This window comes from Salmo salar, chromosome ssa09 (assembly GCF_905237065.1).
Source record: "Salmo salar chromosome ssa09, Ssal_v3.1, whole genome shotgun sequence".
Taxonomy (NCBI): Eukaryota; Metazoa; Chordata; class Actinopteri; order Salmoniformes; family Salmonidae; genus Salmo; species Salmo salar.
This window is the reverse complement of record NC_059450.1, coordinates 19,835,935-19,858,059: the sequence shown is the minus strand read 5'-3', so window position 1 is coordinate 19,858,059 and position 22,125 is coordinate 19,835,935. Positions and strand designations below refer to the sequence as shown.

Below are 22,125 nucleotides of genomic sequence, written 5' to 3'. Positions count from 1 at the left end.
AAAGCACTTTTGTATTTCTTGTGAGCAGTAAGCAAAATACTGATTAAAGAACAATACCACGAACAAACTAGTCTTGTCTCTAACTTTTGTACATTTGACACACCCTACCTGTAGGCATAATTCAAGTACCAAACAGAAATATGTCCATGTGTATCTGAGTCATATAGTCTTCATACTTGTTCCCCTGGAAGGACAGAGTGAATGGCTCAAGTTAGTTTGCTGCTCACTACAGGGTTTTGCCCGAACCAGTAGAGTTTCTCTTCCACTCTCTTCTTCTTCCACTGACAAAGCAGCAGCATGCGAAAGGTCTTCTGAAAGGTCTTGTTGCAGAGCGCGTAGCACATGGGGTTGACTGTGCTGTTGACATAGCACAGCCAGTAGCCCAGGTGCCAGAGAGACACAGGGATACAGTCAGAGCAGAAGGTGGAGATGAGCACCATGATGTTGTATGGTGTCCACGTCAGGATAAAGGCCAGCAGGATGGCACTGAGAGTCTGGGCAGCCTTCCTCTCCTTGATCAGCACCATCCTCTTTCTCTTGGTCAGCTGGATCTTCAGAGTTGCATCTATTGGCTTGCAGGAAGTAGTGGAGGGTGGGGCACTCATGGAGTCTGCTGAGGAGAAAGATGATGGGACCATGTTGGTGTCCCCGTTCTTGCTCTGCTGGGCACCACTGGAAGTATCTTTGGGAACTGGTTTAAACTTGTAGGACACACACTTCTTGCTCTTATGGGAGTTGGTCTTGGGAGGGGTGTGGAAGAAGTTGTCCTCGTAACTGCTGAGCTGCTCATTCTCACAGCCCTCTGCACCCATGCTCGGCCCACATGACTGGTTTCGGTAGGTGGGCTGGAAGACCCCCGGGGACATGGGCCGCTCTTCGTCCTCCGAGGAGGCATAGCTGTTGAAGGTGGTCAGCTGGTCGCTCTTGCACCACTCGTTGTTGGTGGCAGCGGCTGATTTGGCTGCGTGGCTCCTGTTGGAGGAGGACCAGGAGGCCCGGGTTCTGTCCCGGGAGGCAGAGCTGAGCTGGTTGCAGTTGAAGCAGGATCTGATTATGGTTTTCTGGGGCTTGGTGGTACCAGCGTCTGTGGAACTGTTGATGCCCTGGAGCTCAGCGAGGTCCTTTGTGCGACGCTCCGTCTCCTTGTAGATCCGACAGTAAAGGATGGTCATGATGGACACAGGGATGTAAAACGCAGCAATGGCTGTCCCAAATGTTATCACTGGCTCAGAGAAGAACTGGATCTGACACTGCCTCTCAGGGACTGTCCTTTTCCCCACAAAATACTGCCAACACAGTATGGGAGGGGCCCACAGGATGAGGGACACCAGCCAGGCCATGCCTATCATGACCCCAGCCCGTTTGGGGGTGCGCTTGGCTCTATAGGTCAGAGGTCGGGTGATAGAGAAGTACCGGTCAAAACTGATGACCAGCAGGTTCATCACTGATGCATTACTAGCCACGTAGTCCAAAGCCAACCAGAGGTCACAGGCGATACTCCCCAGTGCCCAGTATCCCATCAGTATGTAGGAGGTGTAGAGGTTCATAGAGAACACACCTATAATGAGGTCAGCTACAGCCAAACTCAGCAGATAGTAGTTGTTGACTGTCTTCAGCTGGCTGTTTACCTTAAACGACAGCATCACTAGGATGTTGCCCACTATCGTAATCAGGCTCACGATGGCCGACACAGTTGCTATGGTTATGACCTCCCATAGACTGTGTGTGGCAAGGTGGATGTCAGTCGCATTGCCATTTCTAGATGAGTTCTGTATTCCTTCACTTTCCATGTTGTTTCTCTCACGTTGTCCTTATTGTGGTATCAGTGGTATGACTATGAGAGAGTAGTCTGTCGGGTGCACCATCTTGAGTAGGATATCCTGAAAAGAAGAAATAATAAAGAGAGTTAATAAAATAACAAATGCAGTTTAGAGGTGATCTCCTGATGCAAACTCAAAACTCCATGTAAATGAATGAGTAGCGCCACAAGAGCCACTAGCCACTAGCCACTAGATGGCAGTAATAATCAACAATCATCAGCATGTGAGTTAGTAGGTAGGGCACCAATGCTTACACTGGCCAAAGATGGGGACCATGCACCTTGAAAAACCACTCAGTAAGACTGTTTAGGACCTCAATATAATTAACATGTGATAATAGCACCTACATGTAGTATGCATGTTCGTGCTGTGTCATATAAAAGTGTATGATTACTGCCAAAAAAAGCTAATGTAGAACAATGTCATATATTTACATTTTAGTCATTTAGCAGACGCTCTTATCCAGAGCGACTTACAGTAGTGAATGAATGCATGGCTGAACATGTTAGGGCCATTAGGTCATATAAGCACTCACGTATCCTTTGCTCTAGTTCTTGTTAATTCAGCTAGTATATATGCATAGGTGGCTGTATTGAGGTCTATTACAGACAGTTTGTTACAGTACAGAGGTACATCAGCAGACAACAAGGCTTCACAGATGAGCACACTGTTCATTTTAAGCAGTCTAGCCAAACAGCTGTGACACTTGAAATCCAGGTCATTCAAAAATGAGTCCTTTGTTCATTAATATCAGCAAGCATGTTTATTGTCTGTATTAAATGGATTTAGATGTCACAGTATTGTCTCGGTGGCTCTCTGTAACCAGGGAGATGATGAAGGGATTGCTTCTGGATGACAAAGACTGATATCAGTGGAGCTAGAGGAAATATGCTTGAGTTTTGTACTGAGGGATCAATCAACTAACAGACAAAATGAGCTGTCATTTCTGTCCCTAGAGCTTGTTTGATTTGTCTAGTGAGATGTAGGTTGTAGCAGGTGTTTGCTCTGCCTCCTGGCTGAGTTCACCCAGCTGAAAGAAGAGCAGCATCCCAGTTCGTAGGTCACTTAGCTTAGAACTCCATGTGTACCGACGGGGATTGATAAAGCACAAATTAACCTGGACCTTTGCAGTTTCTCCACACACCTTTATGTGAGATTAATCCACCTCAGATCACTATGGGGATGCTGGGGGTGCTAAATCCCAATACGTTGGCATATGTCTTTGTTTCAATGTTTCCGTACTGTTATCCTGGCTTCAGTCTCTTCACTATGCTTCTGACTGGGTTGACTGGGTTTTTAAATGTTATCGATGTCATGGCTTGTGATTAAGTAGATTGAAACTGTGCAACAAACAGACAGGCTACCTGAATTGTCCATTAGTTATTTAGCACTTCTTCTTCTTTTTTTCAATTTTCGCCTAAAATGACATACCCAAATCTAACTGCCTGTAGCTCAGACCCTGAAGCAAGGATATGGATATTCTTGGTACCATTTGAAAGGAAACACATTGAAGTTTGTGGAAATGTGAATTGAATGTAGGAGAATATAACACAATAGATCTGGTAGTAGAAAACACAAAGAAAAAAAAAACCTTTTTTTCTACCACCATCTTTGAAATGCAACAGAAAGGTCACACATCTAGCCATCACTCTGGTTGTTCCGATGGTGTCCACAAGATGGCAGCAGTGTATGTGCAAAGTTTCAGATGGATAACTTGAAGTATGAGCAACATACACGACATTTAGTGTGAAGTCACCCAGGTACATTTGGGCAAATCGTGAAGGAGACGTTTACATTCACATTACATTTTTCTGCAAGAATATCGTCAAATCTGTATACTTGGACTTTGATTTAGCTTTTTCAGTATTAGTAGCCATATTATAAGTTCAACATTTGCAAAACACCCAGTTTTCATAACTTCATAATGTCACGTTCTGACCAGTAAATGGGTTATTTGTTATTGTAGTTTGGTCAGGACGCGGCAGGGGGTGTTTGTTTTATGTGGTTCGGGGTTTGTTGGGCTATGTGTTTATGTAGAGGGGTGTTTGTTTAGAGTGTTCCGGGGTTTTTGGGTTATGTTCTAGGTTAGTGTATTTCTATGTTAGATCTAGGTTGTTTAGTTCTATGTTTAGTTAATTGGGATTGGCCTTCAATTGGAGGCAGCTGTTCCTCGTTGCCTCTGATTGAAGGTCCTATGTATGGGGGTGTGTTTGTAATGGGAATTGTGGGTAGTTGTATCCTGTTTTGTGTCTGCACCTGACAGGACTGTTAGTGTCGTTTATTGTATTTGTATACGTGATTTGTTTGTTTTCCTTCTTCAACATTAAAAAAGAAGATGAGTATACATATTCCCGCTGCGTTTTGGTCTGATCATTATGACACCCGTTACACATAACTCTCCATATTCTTATCATTTTTGTCCAAAAGGAAAAGGCTTGCTGTCGCACAAGGTTAGCAGCTACATTTTCCGAGAGATATGGGGTTTCCCGACACTCCCATAAAGCCCAGCTGATTGGCTATCTAGCTAGCTTTGTTTGACCCCGATTGGTGCTTATTTGACAAAGTTACAGTTGATGAAGTGAAGACCGCCCGCGTCATCGGCGTGCCATGGAGGCATTGCTCTCTGACCAAATTTGGTGTCCTATAGGGTATACTACACCCCTAATGATATAGTAAAGTCTGGTTACGTTCTAGGATCTCTGAGGAATACATACGAACGGGATGTGACTTGTTGACACAATGTTTAGGGTTAGATTTTCACAGATTCCTTTCTTTGCAAATTGAACAAGTGGAAATACAAAATCGATCCTGCATGCTATATGAACCTTTTTAAGATATGAAAAGGGATTTTATCTAACAAAACGACACTTCGTGTTATCTCTGGGACCCTTTGGATGATAAATCAGAGCAAGGTTTCAGAATGTAAGTACACATTTCACCTTCAGAGGTGAATTTATCATTTACATTTACATTTAAGTCATTTAGCAGACGCTCTTATCCAGAGCGACTTACAAATTGGTGCATTCACCTTATAATATCCAGTGGAACAACCACTTTACAATAGTGCATCTAAATCTTTTAAGGGGGGGTTAGAAGGATTACTTTATCCTATCCCAGGTATTCCTTAAAGAGGTGGGGTTTCAGGTGTCTCCGGAAGGTGGTGATTGACTCCGCTGTCCTGGCGTCGTGAGGGAGCTTGTTCCACCATTGGGGTGCCAGAGCAGCGAACAGTTTTGACTGGGCTGAGCGGGAACTGTGCTTCCTCAGAGGTAGGGAGGCGAGTAGGCCAGAGGTGGATGAACGCAGTGCCCTTGTTTGGGTGTAGGGCCTGATCAGAGCCTGAAGGTACGGAGGTGCCGTTCCCCTCACAGCTCCGTAGGCAAGCACCATGGTCTTGTAGCGGATGCGAGCTTCGACTGGAAGCCAGTGGAGAGAGTGGAGGTGCGGGGGTGACGTGAGAGAACTTGGTTTTGTTGTTAGGAGCTCTCCTCAAACAATAGCATGGCACTTTTTTCGCAGTAATAGCTACTGTAAATTGGACAGTGCAGATATATTAACAAGAATTTAAGCTTTAGCCGATATAAGACACTTATATGTACTGACATTTGTTGTTTCTCTAAAATCTGCGATTGTGACACAAGGCGCTGCATGATATACAACTGTCCCGTTGACGGGACGCCGATCCCTACCATGAACACTTTTTCTCCAAAGTCATCTACAGATCCTGATGAGTTTGTTATAATGCCTCGATGGGAATTGAACATGCAACCTTGGGACCGGTTCCAACCAAATGGGTTATTACAGTGTCCTAAATCTAGCCCTGGAGACAGGCACTTCAAGAACTCGTTTCAACATTCTGCCTATTTCTTCCTGCCAGGTTATTAAATTTAATGATGAACTCAGGCATATGTCAATGTAATAGCACCCTTAGAGTCTGTGGGAATGAAATAGTGATTGGAGTGATTGCTATCATTTATTCTGCCCTGTGTTTCTCGGTCACATGAAAGCAAAGTTTTTTTTCCTATCATTTCTATTTTGTTCTGGACAACACTGCAAGTAGGAAAAGAAAACCACAGCTCTAATGATGGTGAGATGAAAGAATGGTATGGTTAAAAGAAATGTGAGCAACATGTAGTGTGTCATATTTGATGTATATGTTTGACTGTGTCTACTACCATGAACATGGGTGATACTGTACATGAAAATTGGTTGAAGCTTGAAGGTATCTGGATGGTAGCATTTGTAGCGTTTGCCATTGCCAACCCGTGCCTATGTTTGAAACCATGCTCCCACTAGCTAGCCTCGCATGCCGCCTGATCTTGCCGAGCTGACATGGATGCTCGCTACATGGATATCACAGCGGTAATCAGTCGAAGCCCACTAGCACCTCTGTACAGTATTTCCGTGCTGCCATGAGCCTAAAGTACCCAATGTCCCACGTCATCTGGAGTGCTGCTGGAGAATATCCAACATGGGTAATGTTACTTTCTAGGGCTGGGACAATAATCATATAATCATCAATATTGTCTTATTATATACATTTTAGGAAGGGGGGTATTACACTTTATCTTCAAGTAGATATAGTTTACTCAACAGCAGTTTGTCATTTTTACATGAAGATGGTAACGTTGGCAGTGTCGGGGAGTAGTTGAACAAGGGGCGCAACATTCACTGGGGACGGGGGGGACATGTCCCCCACACACATTCTGAAATTTCATTTTTGTCCCCCCCAGTTTTATCATTGGAATGTGATACAAAACAAGGCAACGGTGTTCTTTAGGAACATGTGGACGCCTCCGAGTGGTTGGGTAGGCTGTTTGGAGTGTTTATCTGACTGGATAAAAAAATATATATGTCTCCCCCACTTCTAAAACCAAAGTTGCACGCCTGTTTGAGCTACTACATGTAGTTCAACTAACTTAACTACATTTTGCAGTAGCTTGGTGGTAGTTGAACTAAACTCAAATCTTGGTGGCTAATTTTCAGTAGGTAATTACTTTATTGCCATGTAGTGGTGTAGCTAACTACAGGAACTACACAACAAAAATATGGCAAGAAGTAGACAATCATTTCCTTAATTGTTTTCGGGCATGAGACCTTCCTAATCCTCACTAGAAACATTGTTTTAGTATTTAATAGGCTAAATTAAACCTTCTGTTAACATCTGATTCCAGTGTGATCTGTTCTTGCAATTTGTTATCTATGATATTTCAGATTTAGATATGATTTTTTATCACTGTTTCTTTAGTGGAGCATAACTTCTTCCAGTATGAAGTAATTGGTAGCTTCGTAAACTATATTTTCAGAGTAGCTTCCCCAATGCTGAAAGTTGGTAATCATCTTACGAGCAGAACGGCATGTTGGGAGGAGAAGCTTTTTAGAAAAAGTTCCAAATGGTCAAAATCATACGGTTTTGGGACAGGGATGTCACCAAAGCTGTGTCGTAAATGCTGTAGCTAATTTTCAAAGATACATTACAAGCTCCAAAAAAAATCGACAAAAATCGACATAATCGTCAAAGTCCTATTATTTTCCAATGTCTATTTTATTGAGAGGGGGTGAAGGTGGCATCACAGATGCTGAGTTTAGGGCATCCACCGTACAGTACCTCGTCCATGATACTTAGGATCAATGGGATCACTCAATAATAGACACCTGCTTGGTCGATCCCCTTCTCAAAACATCTCCATTATGAGATCTTTGTCCCAAAATGAATGAAACACAGTATTCATATGGTCCTCAAATACATTTTGAGTCCTGTTGTAACAATGGAAACATTTACAGTACATGTGTGCAATATCTTGCTCAACTTCTTTCCCCGTTTTAGATTGGCTGTCTCAGTATAACTATTATGATAGACTACCACCTACTCCTTTTCTGATCCTGGATATCAGAAGATCTCATCTGTTATCATCTCAGCATTGGTAGATTAATCTATGTCTCTGTCAGTTCACCTTCCAGTAGTATTTTGACCCTATTGTGACCTATAATAATAATATATGCCATTTACCAAAAGTCATACATGCATATATTTTACGTGCGGGTGGTCCTGGGAATTGAACCCATTATCCTGGCGTTGCAAGCACCATGCTCTACCAACTAAATTACAGTGACCTATCCTTCTAAGTAACTTCTCCACTCATTGGTATTCTGTTGGCACACTGTGGTAGCCTGAGGCCCACACAAATAACATTCCACTCACCACAGGGAGGCTCAGTGAACCCTTGGATCGCCCTTCAGCTTGTTACTGTGACATTTTATCACTCACATAATCGACATCACAGCACTGGAGAGCCCAGGTAGCACTTGGCAGCTGTTTTTTTCTCTGCACTGTCCTTTTAGATTCTGAACTAATCTCTCTTCTTCTCTCTCCCTTTCTATATTTTTTCTTCAATCTATCGGTCTCTCACGCTGACGCTCTCATTCGCCATGAACTGCTTGCCACGAAGAAATCCATTTTTTATTTGATCATGAGGCAAAATGGCAGACGTAATCAAGTTCAAAGTAACCTTACTGGCCTCCCTCGACAATGGTACTCTAGGTTGGCACCTCTGTCCATTTTTTACACCTAGCGAATGGGAATATGTGTGCTTGAGGAGTAAGCCCTTGTGTAGTAGACTGAGGGTCTCCAGCAAGAGCTTGTTCTCCTCTTGCAGTAAAAAGGGCTGGAGAGGTAGGCCAGGCCACTCTCTCAGTCAGCTAGTTCCATGCCAGGAAGTGGATGAATTAATTATGACTAGTATGCACAGACACTTGAGTGACGAGGCGTTCTCGAGATCAGTCTCTGACTCAAAAATGACTCTCATGCTTAAATATACACACACACACACACACACACACACACACACACACACACACACACACACACACACACACACACACACACACACACACACACACACACACACACACACACACACACACTCAGGCAAAAATGCATGCACGTATACAGGTACACACAAACACACAAACACACAGCACGAGACACTAAATAGTAGGGCCAAAGAAAACCATTGTTCCATTCCACAAATATTTTGTAAGCAATTGAGGAGGAAGTGTAACCTGAGAAAGGCTTGAACAAAGCAAGAACTCACAACTTCCATTTCTCCCCAAAAATGGTGCAAAACATGAGTCATAATGGTCAGACTAACACCAGCAGTGAGTTCAAAGCTTGGGGACTTCAGCAGCTTGCCAGCTCAATGGACCTACACTAAATCCGGAATTGTAGGGAAACATCTTAGCGCCACTGTATGCTCAGTAAGGCAAGCCCAAACATAGCTCCAGTTTTACTACAAATAATTAATAAATAGTCTGTTTTAGCAATTTTGGGGGGGGGGGATGTTTGCAGAACAGCAACAAGCGTGACGCACATGGGGGAATCGTCTGTTATCGTTGTCTTGTTCTGAGGTAAAAGCTTTTTAAATGGGGAGAGATGGGGTGGGAAGTAGTCTAGTCTACTCTCTGACATTATGTCAGAGGCGGAAGTGAGATCTGATCTATTTCTATTTCAATCTGACTATCTACAGTATATTTGTACTGTATATTTGTATCCTTTTTAATAATTTGTCTGCCTTCCGTATCTTTGCGTTTTGAGTGTTAGCTCAACTACAATCACAATAAAACCTGTAAGTTACATGGATTCTAAGGGCTGCATTCAATCCGTAGAGCGAAAGATCGGCCTTATAGTGCAATCATAATTTAAAGGTCATTTTAGATTGAACTGACATATGCAGCGTCTTTGCCAATGCGGAACATTGCCTTTAAATCACGCTGGCTATAGTGCGGATCTTTGGCGCTACAGATTGAATGCACGCATAAGGGCACGATCCGCTTTAGCCGACATCTGCATAGGGGTTGTTTTGAAGGTGTCTGAGGTGGAACTGTGTTAGAGCTGTCAAGTCCACAAGTGGCTCCTGGCATTGTATCTAAAGTGAACATTGTAATTGGCTGCAAGGAGTCGCATTACGAGAACTCCCATGCAGCATTGGTTACAAGTTCAAACACTGGAAGGGGACTTGTAATGTACATGTCAATAAGGCTGATAGAAATCCTCATTATTTTGTTCAATGATTTTTAATTTGAGCCTAATTATTTCTATATAGCCTACACTTTCTCCTTCTGAACTTCTAACGTGAGTGGGATGGGTGTGCCCTAATGACAGTGATCAAGAGCAGCTGCTCATTGATTTGACAGTTCCAATGCAAATACACCTCCGACACCGCCAAAACATCAGCTATGCGGGTTTTGGCTATCGCCAGTTAACGCTTGATCTGATTCAATCTTGGCTTTCACCTCGTTACATTGGTCAGGTGTACGGTCAGGTGTGTATGAATGAATCTATGGCACATCTCAGAGGTCCATTCCAAAGGATGACAGGCTCATTACCTCTAGGTCCATTGGCAGTCAGCTACCAGCCCTCCATTGCCATGGCTTCTCTGTCCACTAGTCTCCACATGCGCTGGCACTGACCACTCCTCAGAGTCACGTTGAACCTTTCCCTGCACCCTACTGTGGCTGCATGACTCCAGCCCCGCACTGCAGCGCTACTCATGTGTGTGTGCTTGGGTAAAGCTAATAGTGAATGAAGATGAGGATGTGTACGTGTGTGTGGATGAGGTGTGTGTGTGTGTGTGTGTGTGTGTGTGTGTGTGTGTGTGTGTGTGTGTGTGTGTGTGTGTGTGTGTGTGTGTGTGTGTGTGTGTGTGTGTGTGTGTGTGTGTGTGTGTGTGTGTGTAAGAGAGAGAGAGAGAAAAAGCCAGAGTGTGTGCACGCGTTCTGTGTGTGTGCTCTGGAGAGCGGCCGAAGGCTTTTTGGCACAGTGTATCCCGCATGCCTCTAGTCATTCCAGTGACCCATGCTTAAGATCCCAGCATATCTGGCATTCTAGAGGAGGACCTATGACAGGATTCCCCTGAGGCAGGGTGCAGTGTAGTAGGTAGAGAGGGGGATTATATGAGCAAGGAGAAACATTTCAGGTGGGATGTTGCGACAGTCTTCTTGATTATTGACATTTACTTTGCTCAAGTAAAACCAGTCCTCTAAAGCTTTCCACATACACTCTTATACACATACACTATCAGAAAAAAATAGTTCCTAAAGGGTTCTTCGGCTGTCCCCATAGGATAACCCTTTTTGGTTTCAGGTAGAACGCTTTTTGGTTCAAGGTAGAACTCTTTTGGGAACCCTCTGTGGAAAGGGTTTTACGTGGAACCCAAAAGGGTTCCACCTGGACCCAAAAAGGATTCTTCAAAGGGTTCTCCTATGAGGACAGCCGTATAACCGTTTTAGGTTCTAGATAGCAAATTTTTTCTAAGAATGTAGCTACTGTTGACATGTTTTTGTCATTAATCCTTTTCACATTTGTTTCAAATCATTCATTTATAGCTATTACTGTATACACATTATCTATCTCCTAATGTTCAATTGAATGAATTTCAGTGTGTACTATTTTTCCCCTTCAGCACTCGAAGTTTCTCTTTTTCAACTGTGAGGACAAACTTTGTAATTGCATTTCTATTTAGATGAGAGACGCTAAGTCTGATCATTACATGCGTTTTATGATCAGTTTGATGGAGATGACAATAGCGGTTTGATGTCTGTTGATGAGAATACTGACTATCCCCCTGGGGATTTCTTTTTCTATCACCACTGGAACATTGAGCTTCTGCTACATCTCTACTTCATACCATTATTATTGTTTGACTTAAGTCATTTGTGTTATTAACAGCTCTAACAAGGTTCTAAAACGGCAAAACGTGTGTCTGTGCCCTTAGAGGGTTTTCTGTTGTTTTTATCCCAAGTCCAAAACATGCCAAGTCATTCCAGTCAGAGAATCATGTCTCTATTATATGTGAGTGCCTGTTTGTGTGTGTGCCAAAGTCCTTGGTTTGATTAGGATTTGGGCACACTGATGGGATTATTTGAATGAACCATGCTATTATAAATATCCTCTATGTGTCCTGACTCTCTCGCTCTCTCGCTCTCTCACACACACACACACACACACACACACACACACACACACACACACACACACACACACACACACACACACACACACACACACACACACACACACACACACACACACACACACACACACACACAGCACTACCTCTGCCAAGGCCTGTGTGGAAAGGGCTTATGGACATTGTCAACAAATTCAGGTCATTTACTCAATTTCTCAATATGCTCGCAATTTTGCCTGTATGAAAATGGGTGAAATGTGCTCAGGTGTCATTGCTGCCAAAAAGTCAGTAGAACTGAAAGGAAAAATACATATGTAAATACTATGAAATACAATATGAAATACAGTAATACAGGAACCCTATACACTCTCAGAAATAAAGGTTTAGATGTGTTCTTAAAGGGGTACAAACGTCACTGTAGTGGTACCCTATAAGGTACATCCTTTTAGTTATAGGTACATAATTGTACCCTTGCAGTTCATACCTTAAAAGAGCCAATAGTGCAGCTAAGGGGATAAGATAGTACCAAAATGTACCTTAAGTTCCCATATGTGAGGCTCCACTGGACACAAGGGAAACAACAGCTACCACTAAACCAAGCTTGGCAGATGCTTCCTGTTTTGTGGCAACCTATCCCCGAATATTTGATAGCCTTGTGCTTCCCCACATTTCTTTAACGCTCCACCAAGTTTGAGGGCTCTGCAAGGACTCGTTAAAATCACGCTCCACTGCTTAATCCTTTTTTTTGTAGTTTTCATTCTGTCAAAGAGCAGGTCAGGGGATCGAGGAATGGGTGTATTGGGAGGTGGATGAGTGGAACGTTAGGATAAGAGACAGCCTACTGTGGGTTTTACAGTAACTAGTTCCTCGGGACCATTTGGGGACAATTCCACCGTGTACAAAATCCAAATTGAATCTAATAATTTTTCTGTTGACTTGACAAGGTAGCAAGTTCTAGGACTTCAGTGTTGTTCTCCTCATATGCCACTGTTTTTTTTTCTGCATATGCTCATTCTTAGTCCTGTGCCTCCAGGGAGAAATGAAAGGTATATGAAGAGTGTTCACAGGGTAAAAGGAGAAATTGATGGAGGAGAGAAGGATAATGAGAAGAGAATAAGAAAGAGCCAGAGTGATGGGATGGGAAGGGAAACAGAAGGAGTTAAGGAGGAAGATGAAGAAAACCTAATAATATGGAAAGGGAGGATGAGAAAAAGAAACAGAAGGATACAGAGTGTGAGATAGGTCAGGGATATAGAAAAGGAGATGTATGGGTGGGGGTGCACAGTGGGCTGTCAGATGATAATAGAGTGATGGATGAAGGAGAAGATTAAAAGTGATGAATGGGGAGGAAATGTAGTAAATGTATAGAAATGTGACGTGAGAGTGAGGTACAGAGACAGACATTTCTAGAAAGGTGACCTGAGAGAGAGGTTTGACGTTTCCATGAGCTGTCTGTTTATGTCATCCATCAGTGATTTACTGCAGAAACCTAAATGTGCTGCTATTTGATACAGTAACCCTATGTGGCTGTACACTGTAATTCTTTCCCTTAGCCCCGTTTATACCTGGTGCTAACATGCATCCTTTGCCCTGATCTCGTCCACATTCTGATCGTGCCCACATTTTTGGACAGGTGTATTGGTTTTCGGTATTTTATTAGGATCCCCATTAGCTGTTGGGAAAATAGCAGCTACTCTTCCTGTAGACGATTAAAATACACATTGTGATCTGATTGTCATGTGGTCATCCTGACCACCTCTAGAGGTAGTCAGGGACCCATTGTGTCTGGATATCGTTAGTGTAAACAGGTCTGGATAGTGAAACCATTTAAATCCTCATTATCCTGTCCTGTAAAATCATTGACAGGTGGCAACATTGACTTATGGCATCAATATGTGTCTTAAAATAAATAAATATTATTTTGAAAGAATATCTGCCAAAAAATGTGCATACAGGGAATGATCATTAAATCTGGTCACAATGTGAACATAGTGGATGGATAAAAGACACATTTTAAAACCATGTGTAAACGCATGCCTGAAAATGTGGGCACAATCAGAATGTGGACAAGAGAAGGACAGAATAAGGCAGCATTAAATATACATGCTATGACCTCTCAGACATGCTTGTAGCAGTTTGCGCTCGCCTTTATTGAGGTCACACGTCTGTGAATATAAAACTTCCAGAAGAATCACTTGGTTTTCTCTAGAGACAACTGAGCTAGCCAGAGAACAGACACATACTCACAGTTGACTTTCACCATCCAGCTTCTCCTTGATGTGCAAAGATTCTCCCAGTTCATATTGAATCCCTTTGTTTTGCTATGAACTCTCCAGGTAATTTTCAGGGCTGAAAAGTGTTTTCACAACACTGGGAAAGAGGATGAGGAAGAGGACACAGCTGATAAGAAAGCCCTCTGAACGCATCTCAACATGCTACAGAAGTCCAGATAGACAGATCCCAGAGTGTAGAGTAATAGTAAGACGAGGAACAGAAGGCTTTAGTCATCACCGCTCAAACGCTGACAATAGAAGAGAGGACATCTCTTCGGAGAGCAAAAATGGACAGAAATCAGTCAACGTAGCAGTTCAATTAAGAAAAGTATCCACGAATTGCATGATATCCTTACTTTGTTATTTGTGAATGAATCAATGCTTTGGAGGAGTAGACACGGGTTTCTGATGAGACGAGAGAGAGAGAGAGAGAGAGAGAGAGAGAGAGAGAGAGAAAAGGAGAGAACTTTCCCCCTGAATTGCTGTGGGCTGTCTGGTGACGCTCCCTCCCTCTCAGTAAAGTGTGAGCTCAGTCAGTGTCTGTGGCAGAGAGGACAGGAGAGGATGCCTGATCCTGCTGCTGCTGCTGCTGCTGTCCTCCCTGACAGACAGATGTAGCTGACGCCAGCTGGGAGGAGAAATTCCCATAGGGCTGAATGGGTCATCATGTTTCGGGACAGTAAGCGTGCAGCCCAGCTGTGGAGCTGAAAAGAGAGGGGGGAGAGAGGGAGGAGGATATCTTAAGGGAGGTGTGGAAGGTTAGCGCATAAGCAAAAGAAGGATTGTGACTGGGAGGAAGGGGCGGTGTTACCGGTTTATCTGCAGCACTAACGAGCAGAGCAGAGCTGTCTCCTACAGAGTGAGCCCTTTAACTGCCCTTAGGTCACAACTATTGTTGCTCCTCAAAGAGCAACAGGGAGACACAGTCCAGGTTATCAGCTGTGATTGGTGGCCTTGCATTTGAACAGCTTTGGGTGAGTAGCGCCTATCACAGACTGCATCTGTAGCTTTCTATGCCTCTGCACAAATCACGCTGCTTTTCCCCTTTTCACAGGCAGCGTTGACCTGGCCTGGCCAGATAAGGATGCTGCTGAGGCTATGACGTTTCTCCATAGGATCTTTGTGTCTGTGTGCTCCTGCCTGGCTGCCGTGCGGAGAATAATTTGTTTGGCATTATTAGGAGGGAACGGCTAGGGCTGTGGCTGTGACCAGGGCTTTATTAGACTAAACCCCTTGTGTCTTTCTAATCCTGGTGAAGGGTGCTGATCTGTCCCATGCGGCCCCACTAAATCACCAGGGGAATCGCACTGAGATATGACAAGTACATTCAAGAAGGACACAGAGATATCAGTACAGCACGTATAATATACTGTACATTTTTCCTATGTGAACTGAATTAGGTCACTCTCTTTAGGTCCTAGAGCTATCCATGAACAATAACCTCCAAAACCACAAAATGAACATGCTAAATGATTGCACAGTAACTTTGATTTCTAATTTGGAGATAAAGAGCAGTAATATTATGCACTGCAACGTGGTTTACTCAGAAGGTCAGTGCCATTTAAACACTTTTAAATAAAGTAGCCTACATCTTGGCATGTCAATATGTACTACTTGTTCCAACTGGAATAATACTGTATAGTCCCCCTGGTCAGAAGATTATTATTCTGGGATAGTACCTATTATACACGTATTAGTGTTGGTCAGTCGAGACCACTGTCATTACACACAATTCAGTGGATCGAGATGTGCTCCAACTGGCTTTTATCTTCCTGGGGGCAGAGTGAGCTTACCACTGGCCCATGGAGACACATGGCAGTCCCTGAACCCCCCCACATCACTCTTGCCACATCAGGAATTATGGGATGCTCTGTCTGAGATGATAATGAGGCCATGCCACAGCTATATGCGAATGTCATGCTGTGCGCTTTTGCATGAAATCCTATCGCCACATCTGCCCCAAAGATCCCCCTCAATAATGACTCTGTCAGGCACCAGACCACGGGAGAGTGGACTGGGCTAAACATCTGAGACGTACCGCTGACCTGCTCTTGATTTATGGCTTGATCTTCATGAGATTACCCTCACCATACACACAAATATTTTCAGCATTTTCCAACCATTAATGCTGAATGGTTTGTATATTCCACAAAACATCCATTCAAAATGTACATGAACTGCATTATTAACTTTGCCACTAATGCATTGGAAAACAATAATAAATCAATTATTCCAATGTCCAAAACGTACTTTGAGGAAGTCAAATATAACATCTGATCTTTGTACTGTGAATAGAGCAGTAAAACAGCTTTTTCATGGCTCCAGCTAAATTATGCCTTTCCAATACACCAAAACCGTGGGGCTTTTCCTCAGACCCAGTGGGGATGAGTTGTAGTGTGATCATGGCTGGCCTATGTTCTCTGTAACTCTGTGCTTTCTCCCATCGCCTCTGATAATGTATCTATGTTCTCTGTTAGCTGTGCTCTCTCACATCGCATATGATAATTTGCCCATGTTCTCTATAGCGTGGGGCTTTCTCCTATGTCCTGTGATGATGACGGCTGATGTGTCAGATGCTCCTGTTGCCTGTTAGACCCTCTTCAGAACAATTAGCCCCTATCTGACTGTCTCTATCTGGAGGGATTAGATGCAGACACTGTACCTGTTTAGGAAAAATATGGTCTATAAAATGTATGAAAATGGGACCTTCCATGACCATATCACCGATGATAGGTAATCAAAAAGAGTATCCCCTCACATCCAATGAAAAAGGGAGGGATCCTTCTCCATTGAGCCAATTAGTACATGTTGCCCCCCCCCTTCTCAGGACTTTGATTAGAGACGAGCATCTCTCTGTCTCTCTCTGAGCCACTAAGCAACAGGTCCTTTTTGACATACTGTATTGACTCATCAATTACTCACCTTGTTTATGTGGATTTACAAATCCCCTCTGAGCGACTAGCTTTCATCTATTAACTTTCTGAGAGACTGAGTTGTAAACAGCCTCACAAACCTTTTTATTATTTGTTATTCCTAAATTCAAAACGTATTTCTTGTAGTGATGTAATCATTTTATAGCATTTCTATCTCATCTTTGACCATTTGAAGAAGGCTGATTAACAAACCAAAACAACAGCAAATTAGTCATTGGACTAGTGGAATTGTTCATGGATGACAACTGGCTGCACTCACCGTGCCACATGAGTCCTCCCCTTTCCAATGAAACTTTGATGATTTCTTGACAGAAGAGATTAGCTCAGCGGTGGCTCTGATTGAGCTGTTATTGTGAGGTTGTGGTTTGCACTTCTTTAAGGGCCACTTATATCATTCTTCCCCACCAGGCCCTGCGTCAGCGCCAATGACCTTGTCTGGACAAAACTCTGGTTGACGTGTGTGTGAAGGCAGAGATAACTACTACCTGCCTGGGAGAGCCACTAACTGGGCCTCGGCCTCAACCAGCCAATCAGAGACAGATTCTGAGAGGATATATCTGGTTCTTACAGTTCCTGGCTGATACCTTCTATCTAGCAGCAAATGCAGTGGTACAACGGTTATTGTAAAAATATTTGATAGGTTTTTAATGAGGAACACGAAGCCAAAGGTAGTTATCCTTAAATGGCCCTTCAGGAATAAGTCCAGGACATCAAATATGTTTGGTTTGGTCATAACTGAGAGATTGGGAAAAACTGTGTAGCCAGCACGACAAGCACAGCTGATAATAACTTGTAATTATCATTATAATTGGTACCAATTCAGTCTCTTTTCAGACACCAGGATTGTAATTTCAGACAGTGAGTGCTGGTCAGGGAGTGCCAACATTACCCTTACAGATGCAGATATGGTAAAACGTATTTATCAGTCTATCTGTGTCCTTGTACATGCAGGTGTGTTGGGGTGAGTGCTCTGACTGTAGCAGACAGTGGGCGGTTGGACTGGACAGAAAATATGTACGGACTCTATCTATCTGGCCACCCAGTGTCTGTGTGATTTATTGCCCCCTGCCACGGTGTCAAGGTTCTGGGAGTGCCATGCCAGTGCCATGGAGAGAGCCTTAAAGAGACGGGGTGGGGAGAGAGAGGGGTGGAGAGAGAGGGGGTGGAGAGAGGGGGTGGAGAGTGAGGTGGTGGAGAGAGAGAGTGGGTGGAGAGTGAGGAGACCTCAAATAATTGGTCTGGTGCTATCCTGCCAACATGTAGTGCTGGTATGCCAGGACTGTCTGTGTCTGGGTAATTGGTCTTATTCAGGGACCGCCCGCTTCACGCCTCCATCTGCTTCTCAAAGGTGGAATAGATAGATAGGTCCTTAGGTGACAGAGCAAAGCCACACCCCTACTGAGAGGTAAAACGAAAACACAACAAAATCAGCTCCGAACACAAGCAACCTATAGGCTATCTGAAGTGAGATGTTTACTATTTTTGTATTTTCTCTGGAAACGATTACATCTGTTCGGCCACACATTCTGATTGGCTAAAAAGTGGATTCCAGACATGCATTACCCAGATTCCACTAGTCTTATTATAATGAGCTGTATCAGCTGTGCTGCCTATTAGTCTAATATCAGCCTGTTGCCATGTAGGGAGAAGAGGTCTTGTCAGAGTCCCGAGAACGTCATAATCTGCTGTATCTGCATGCTATGTTTGACCACATCAGAACCTCGTCTCACATGCAAGGTCCTGAAGTAACTTTCACTGAATCACGCTAATGGGAATGGTTCTTTAACTCAAACTCAGGGTATGAGCCACTTTTCTGAAGTCACTTATCTGAGCTGATGTTTTTCTCCAGTAGAGGCATAGTAATCCGGGGGAAATGTAATACTATTTTGGAATACTGTTGATTAGAATAGATATCACTACAATACATTCCCCGTTAAGGATCTAATATCCCCATACTAATAGCCTGAAAATATAAACTCCTCCAAAGATGCAAACGTGCTCTTTGGTAACACTTACTCCCTTATTGGTCATCCTTTATCAACATTATGTTTTTGTATTTCATGGCAACCATTACATTAGTATTCATGATGTAACCACACCAATCCTGCTGAGTTAAAGTCAATCTCTGACCACCGTGGTTCTTCCTAAATATACACCTTTAATATTTTCCATATTTTCCACTTGCACAGTCACAAGGCCTTGGTCACATTTCTTTCTGCATGACCAGCTGTGGGGCCAGATCTAGCTGTCTATCACCCATGTCGTCTCTCTCCTGGTGAGCACCTCCTAGTCCACACTGTCTGCATATTCTCCTCTGTTGGGCCTGGACACAGATGTGTTATTTATTAAAAAAAGAAAAAAGCTTTGGTTTATGTCAGTAAAAAAAAAACCTGGCAAACCTGACTCTCCAGTAACACAGTGTAGCCTAGATATCAGTGTGATCTTCTTATTTAGTGCCTCATCCCAAGAGGCTGTGATGTGTGTTTGTCCAAATCACTCAGCCCAGTAAGCATTATCCTCAGGCTAAAAACAAGCCTGCCCGACACATTCTGTCCTTCTCTCTAGAACTCCAGGCTGACTGTTCCACCTGTCAGTCTGTCTTTCTTTTACAGTCTATGATGGTCAAAATCACATGAAGAAAATCTGAAATAATGAATTGTCGAGTATTTGCAGAATATTAACATCTCCCATAAATCAACGATTGAATACGCTAGATATTATTGACTCTACTACTATGCCTGCTACACTAGCCTACAATGAGGTATTCTGAAGGATTGGGTTCCCGCTGTGTATGCTGGAGGTGTTTTGCATTTGGAACATAGCAGTTGTTCACAGACAGATTGTGGAAGAGCTAGTTAATTAATACTGACATTACAAGCGCGATTCAGAAATTAGGGAGAGAGATTTTTAATTAGAGAAGAATGGATTATGCTAGTTAAGGATACTATAGTTATGTTTCACATCGGATTTATTAACTCCAAAAAGGTAAGACATGTTTTTATTTTAATTCTGGTGCCGCTCTGCACACACAGCCTTGCTAGTTAGCTAGCTGTTCCAACGTTAAGCCAACTCTCAAGTTCAAAGACATTCAAAGTTCAGAAAGGACAGAAAGGACCCTTCCTCTGTAGGTATAATTCTGTGGGCCTAAATCAGATAATGCAAACAACAAGATGCCCAGCGCTTCAAACCAACACTCCACCATCTTTTGCTTTCTCCCCATCTGCAACATTTGTCACATCTCATTTCAGTCACATTCACTCACATCTCATCTACACTCGTCTGTCCAATGCATGTAAATAGCTTGCCCGGTCCAAGCTGCTCTATCTGAAGTAATTTAATGTCGAGCTAAATGTAAAAACAAATGATTTCAGAGGTTTAAAAAGGAACAGAAAGTAACTTTGGTTCGAACCGGTTCAGAACGTTACTTTGCTGGTCAGAACGGTGGAATGTAACAAAAAAATAATAATGGTTCTGTTCAGAATGAAACAATTGGAAAATTATTTTGGTTTCAACCTCTGTTTTGAATAACCTGTATGGATTATGGTCGCATGCTTGTTACATGTTTTGCCATTCATAAAATCATTTTCAAAGTGGTGGCTATTTAATTAAATATAGTTTTTTTTCCTATTGTCACAATCTTCTTCGTCAGATGATAAAGAAAAATCATTGTCGGACCAAAACGCAGCGGGGTTATGTGCACTCATCTTCTTTTATTGAATTGGCAAAGAAGGAAAAACCAAAATAAACACGTACACAAAACACAATGACGAATAACAGGCCGGTAAGGCATTAAGGCTATACCTAGCACAATCTCCCACAAACTACCAACACAAACACATACCTATATATAGGACTCTCAATCAGAGGCAACTAGGAAACACCTGCCTCCAATTGAGAGTCCAACACCCAATGACCTAAACAAAGAAATACTAATACTAGAATGAACATAGAAATACAAAACATATAACCTAGCCCAAAACCCAGAAATAATCAATCAAACACCCTTCTAAACAACCAACCACCCCGAACCACATAAAACAAATACCCCCTGCCACGTCCTGACCAAACTACAATACAAATAACCCCTATTACTGGTCAGGACATGACAGTACCCCCCCCCAAAGGTGCAGACCCCGGATGCACCTCACATAAATAAACAAATACCCCCAAAACAAAAATCCCCCTAAACTAAAGGGAGGGAAGGGAGGGAAGGGAGGGTGGCTGCCGTCACCGACGGCACTCGTGCAACACCCCCCCTCCCCAACCCACCTATACTGGAGGTGGCTCAGGTTCCGGTCTACTACCCCCACCCAACCTGTCCACCCCTGCAGAATACTCAGGGCTGTAGAGAGTCTCTGGGGGCTCCGGACTGTAGGCCGACTCTGGAAGCTCCAGACTGTAGGCCGACTCACTCTGTTCCGGACCGTAGGCTGACTCACTCTGTCCCGGACCGTAGGCCGACTCACTCTGTCCCGGACCGTAGGCCGACTCACTCTGTCCCGGACCGTAGGCCGACTCACTCTGTTCCGGACCGTAGGCCGACTCACTCTGTTCCGGACCGTAGGCCGACTCACTCTGTTCCGGACCGTAGGCAGACTCACTCTGTTCCGGACCGTAGGCAGACTCACTCGGTTCCGGACCGTAGGCAGACTCACTCGGTTCCGGACCGTAGGCAGACTCACTCGGTTCCGGACCGTAGGCAGACTCACTCGGTTCCGGACCGTAGGCAGACTCACTCGGTTCCGGACCGTAGGCAGACTCACTCGGTTCCGGACCGAAGGCAGACTCATTCGGTTCCGAGCTGTAGGCAGACTCACTCGGTTCCGGACTGTAGGTAGACTCACTCGGTTCTGAGTTATAGGCAGACTCACTCAGTTCTGAGCTGTAGGCAGACTCATTCGGTTCCGGACTGTAGACCGTCTCACTCGGTTCCGGACTGTAGACCCATTCACTCCATTCCGAACTGTGGGCCATCTCACTCGGCTCTGAACAGTGGGCCGTTTCCCTTGGTTCCGAACTGTAGGCCGTCTCACTCGGTTCCGGGCTAGACACTCTTACCGGAATACTCTGGACGGGGTACTGTTGCTGGATACTCTGGACGGGACACTGTTGCCGAATACTCTGGATGGGC

General features: G+C 43.7%; 1 protein-coding gene across 1 annotated transcript; it reads right to left on the bottom strand.

Annotated features, from left to right (window-relative positions):
• Positions 1–206: 206 nt before the first annotated feature.
• LOC106610907 (muscarinic acetylcholine receptor M5-like) lies at positions 207–14,427 on the bottom strand. Its single transcript, XM_014210572.2, has 2 exons — positions 14,036–14,427; positions 207–1,880 (listed from the first exon to the last, which is right to left on the bottom strand). Exon 2 carries the CDS (start codon positions 1,788–1,790, stop codon positions 207–209), a length of 1,584 nt encoding a protein of 527 aa, XP_014066047.2. The 5' UTR covers positions 1,791–1,880; positions 14,036–14,427.
• Between the last annotated feature and the right edge of the window lie 7,698 nt (positions 14,428–22,125).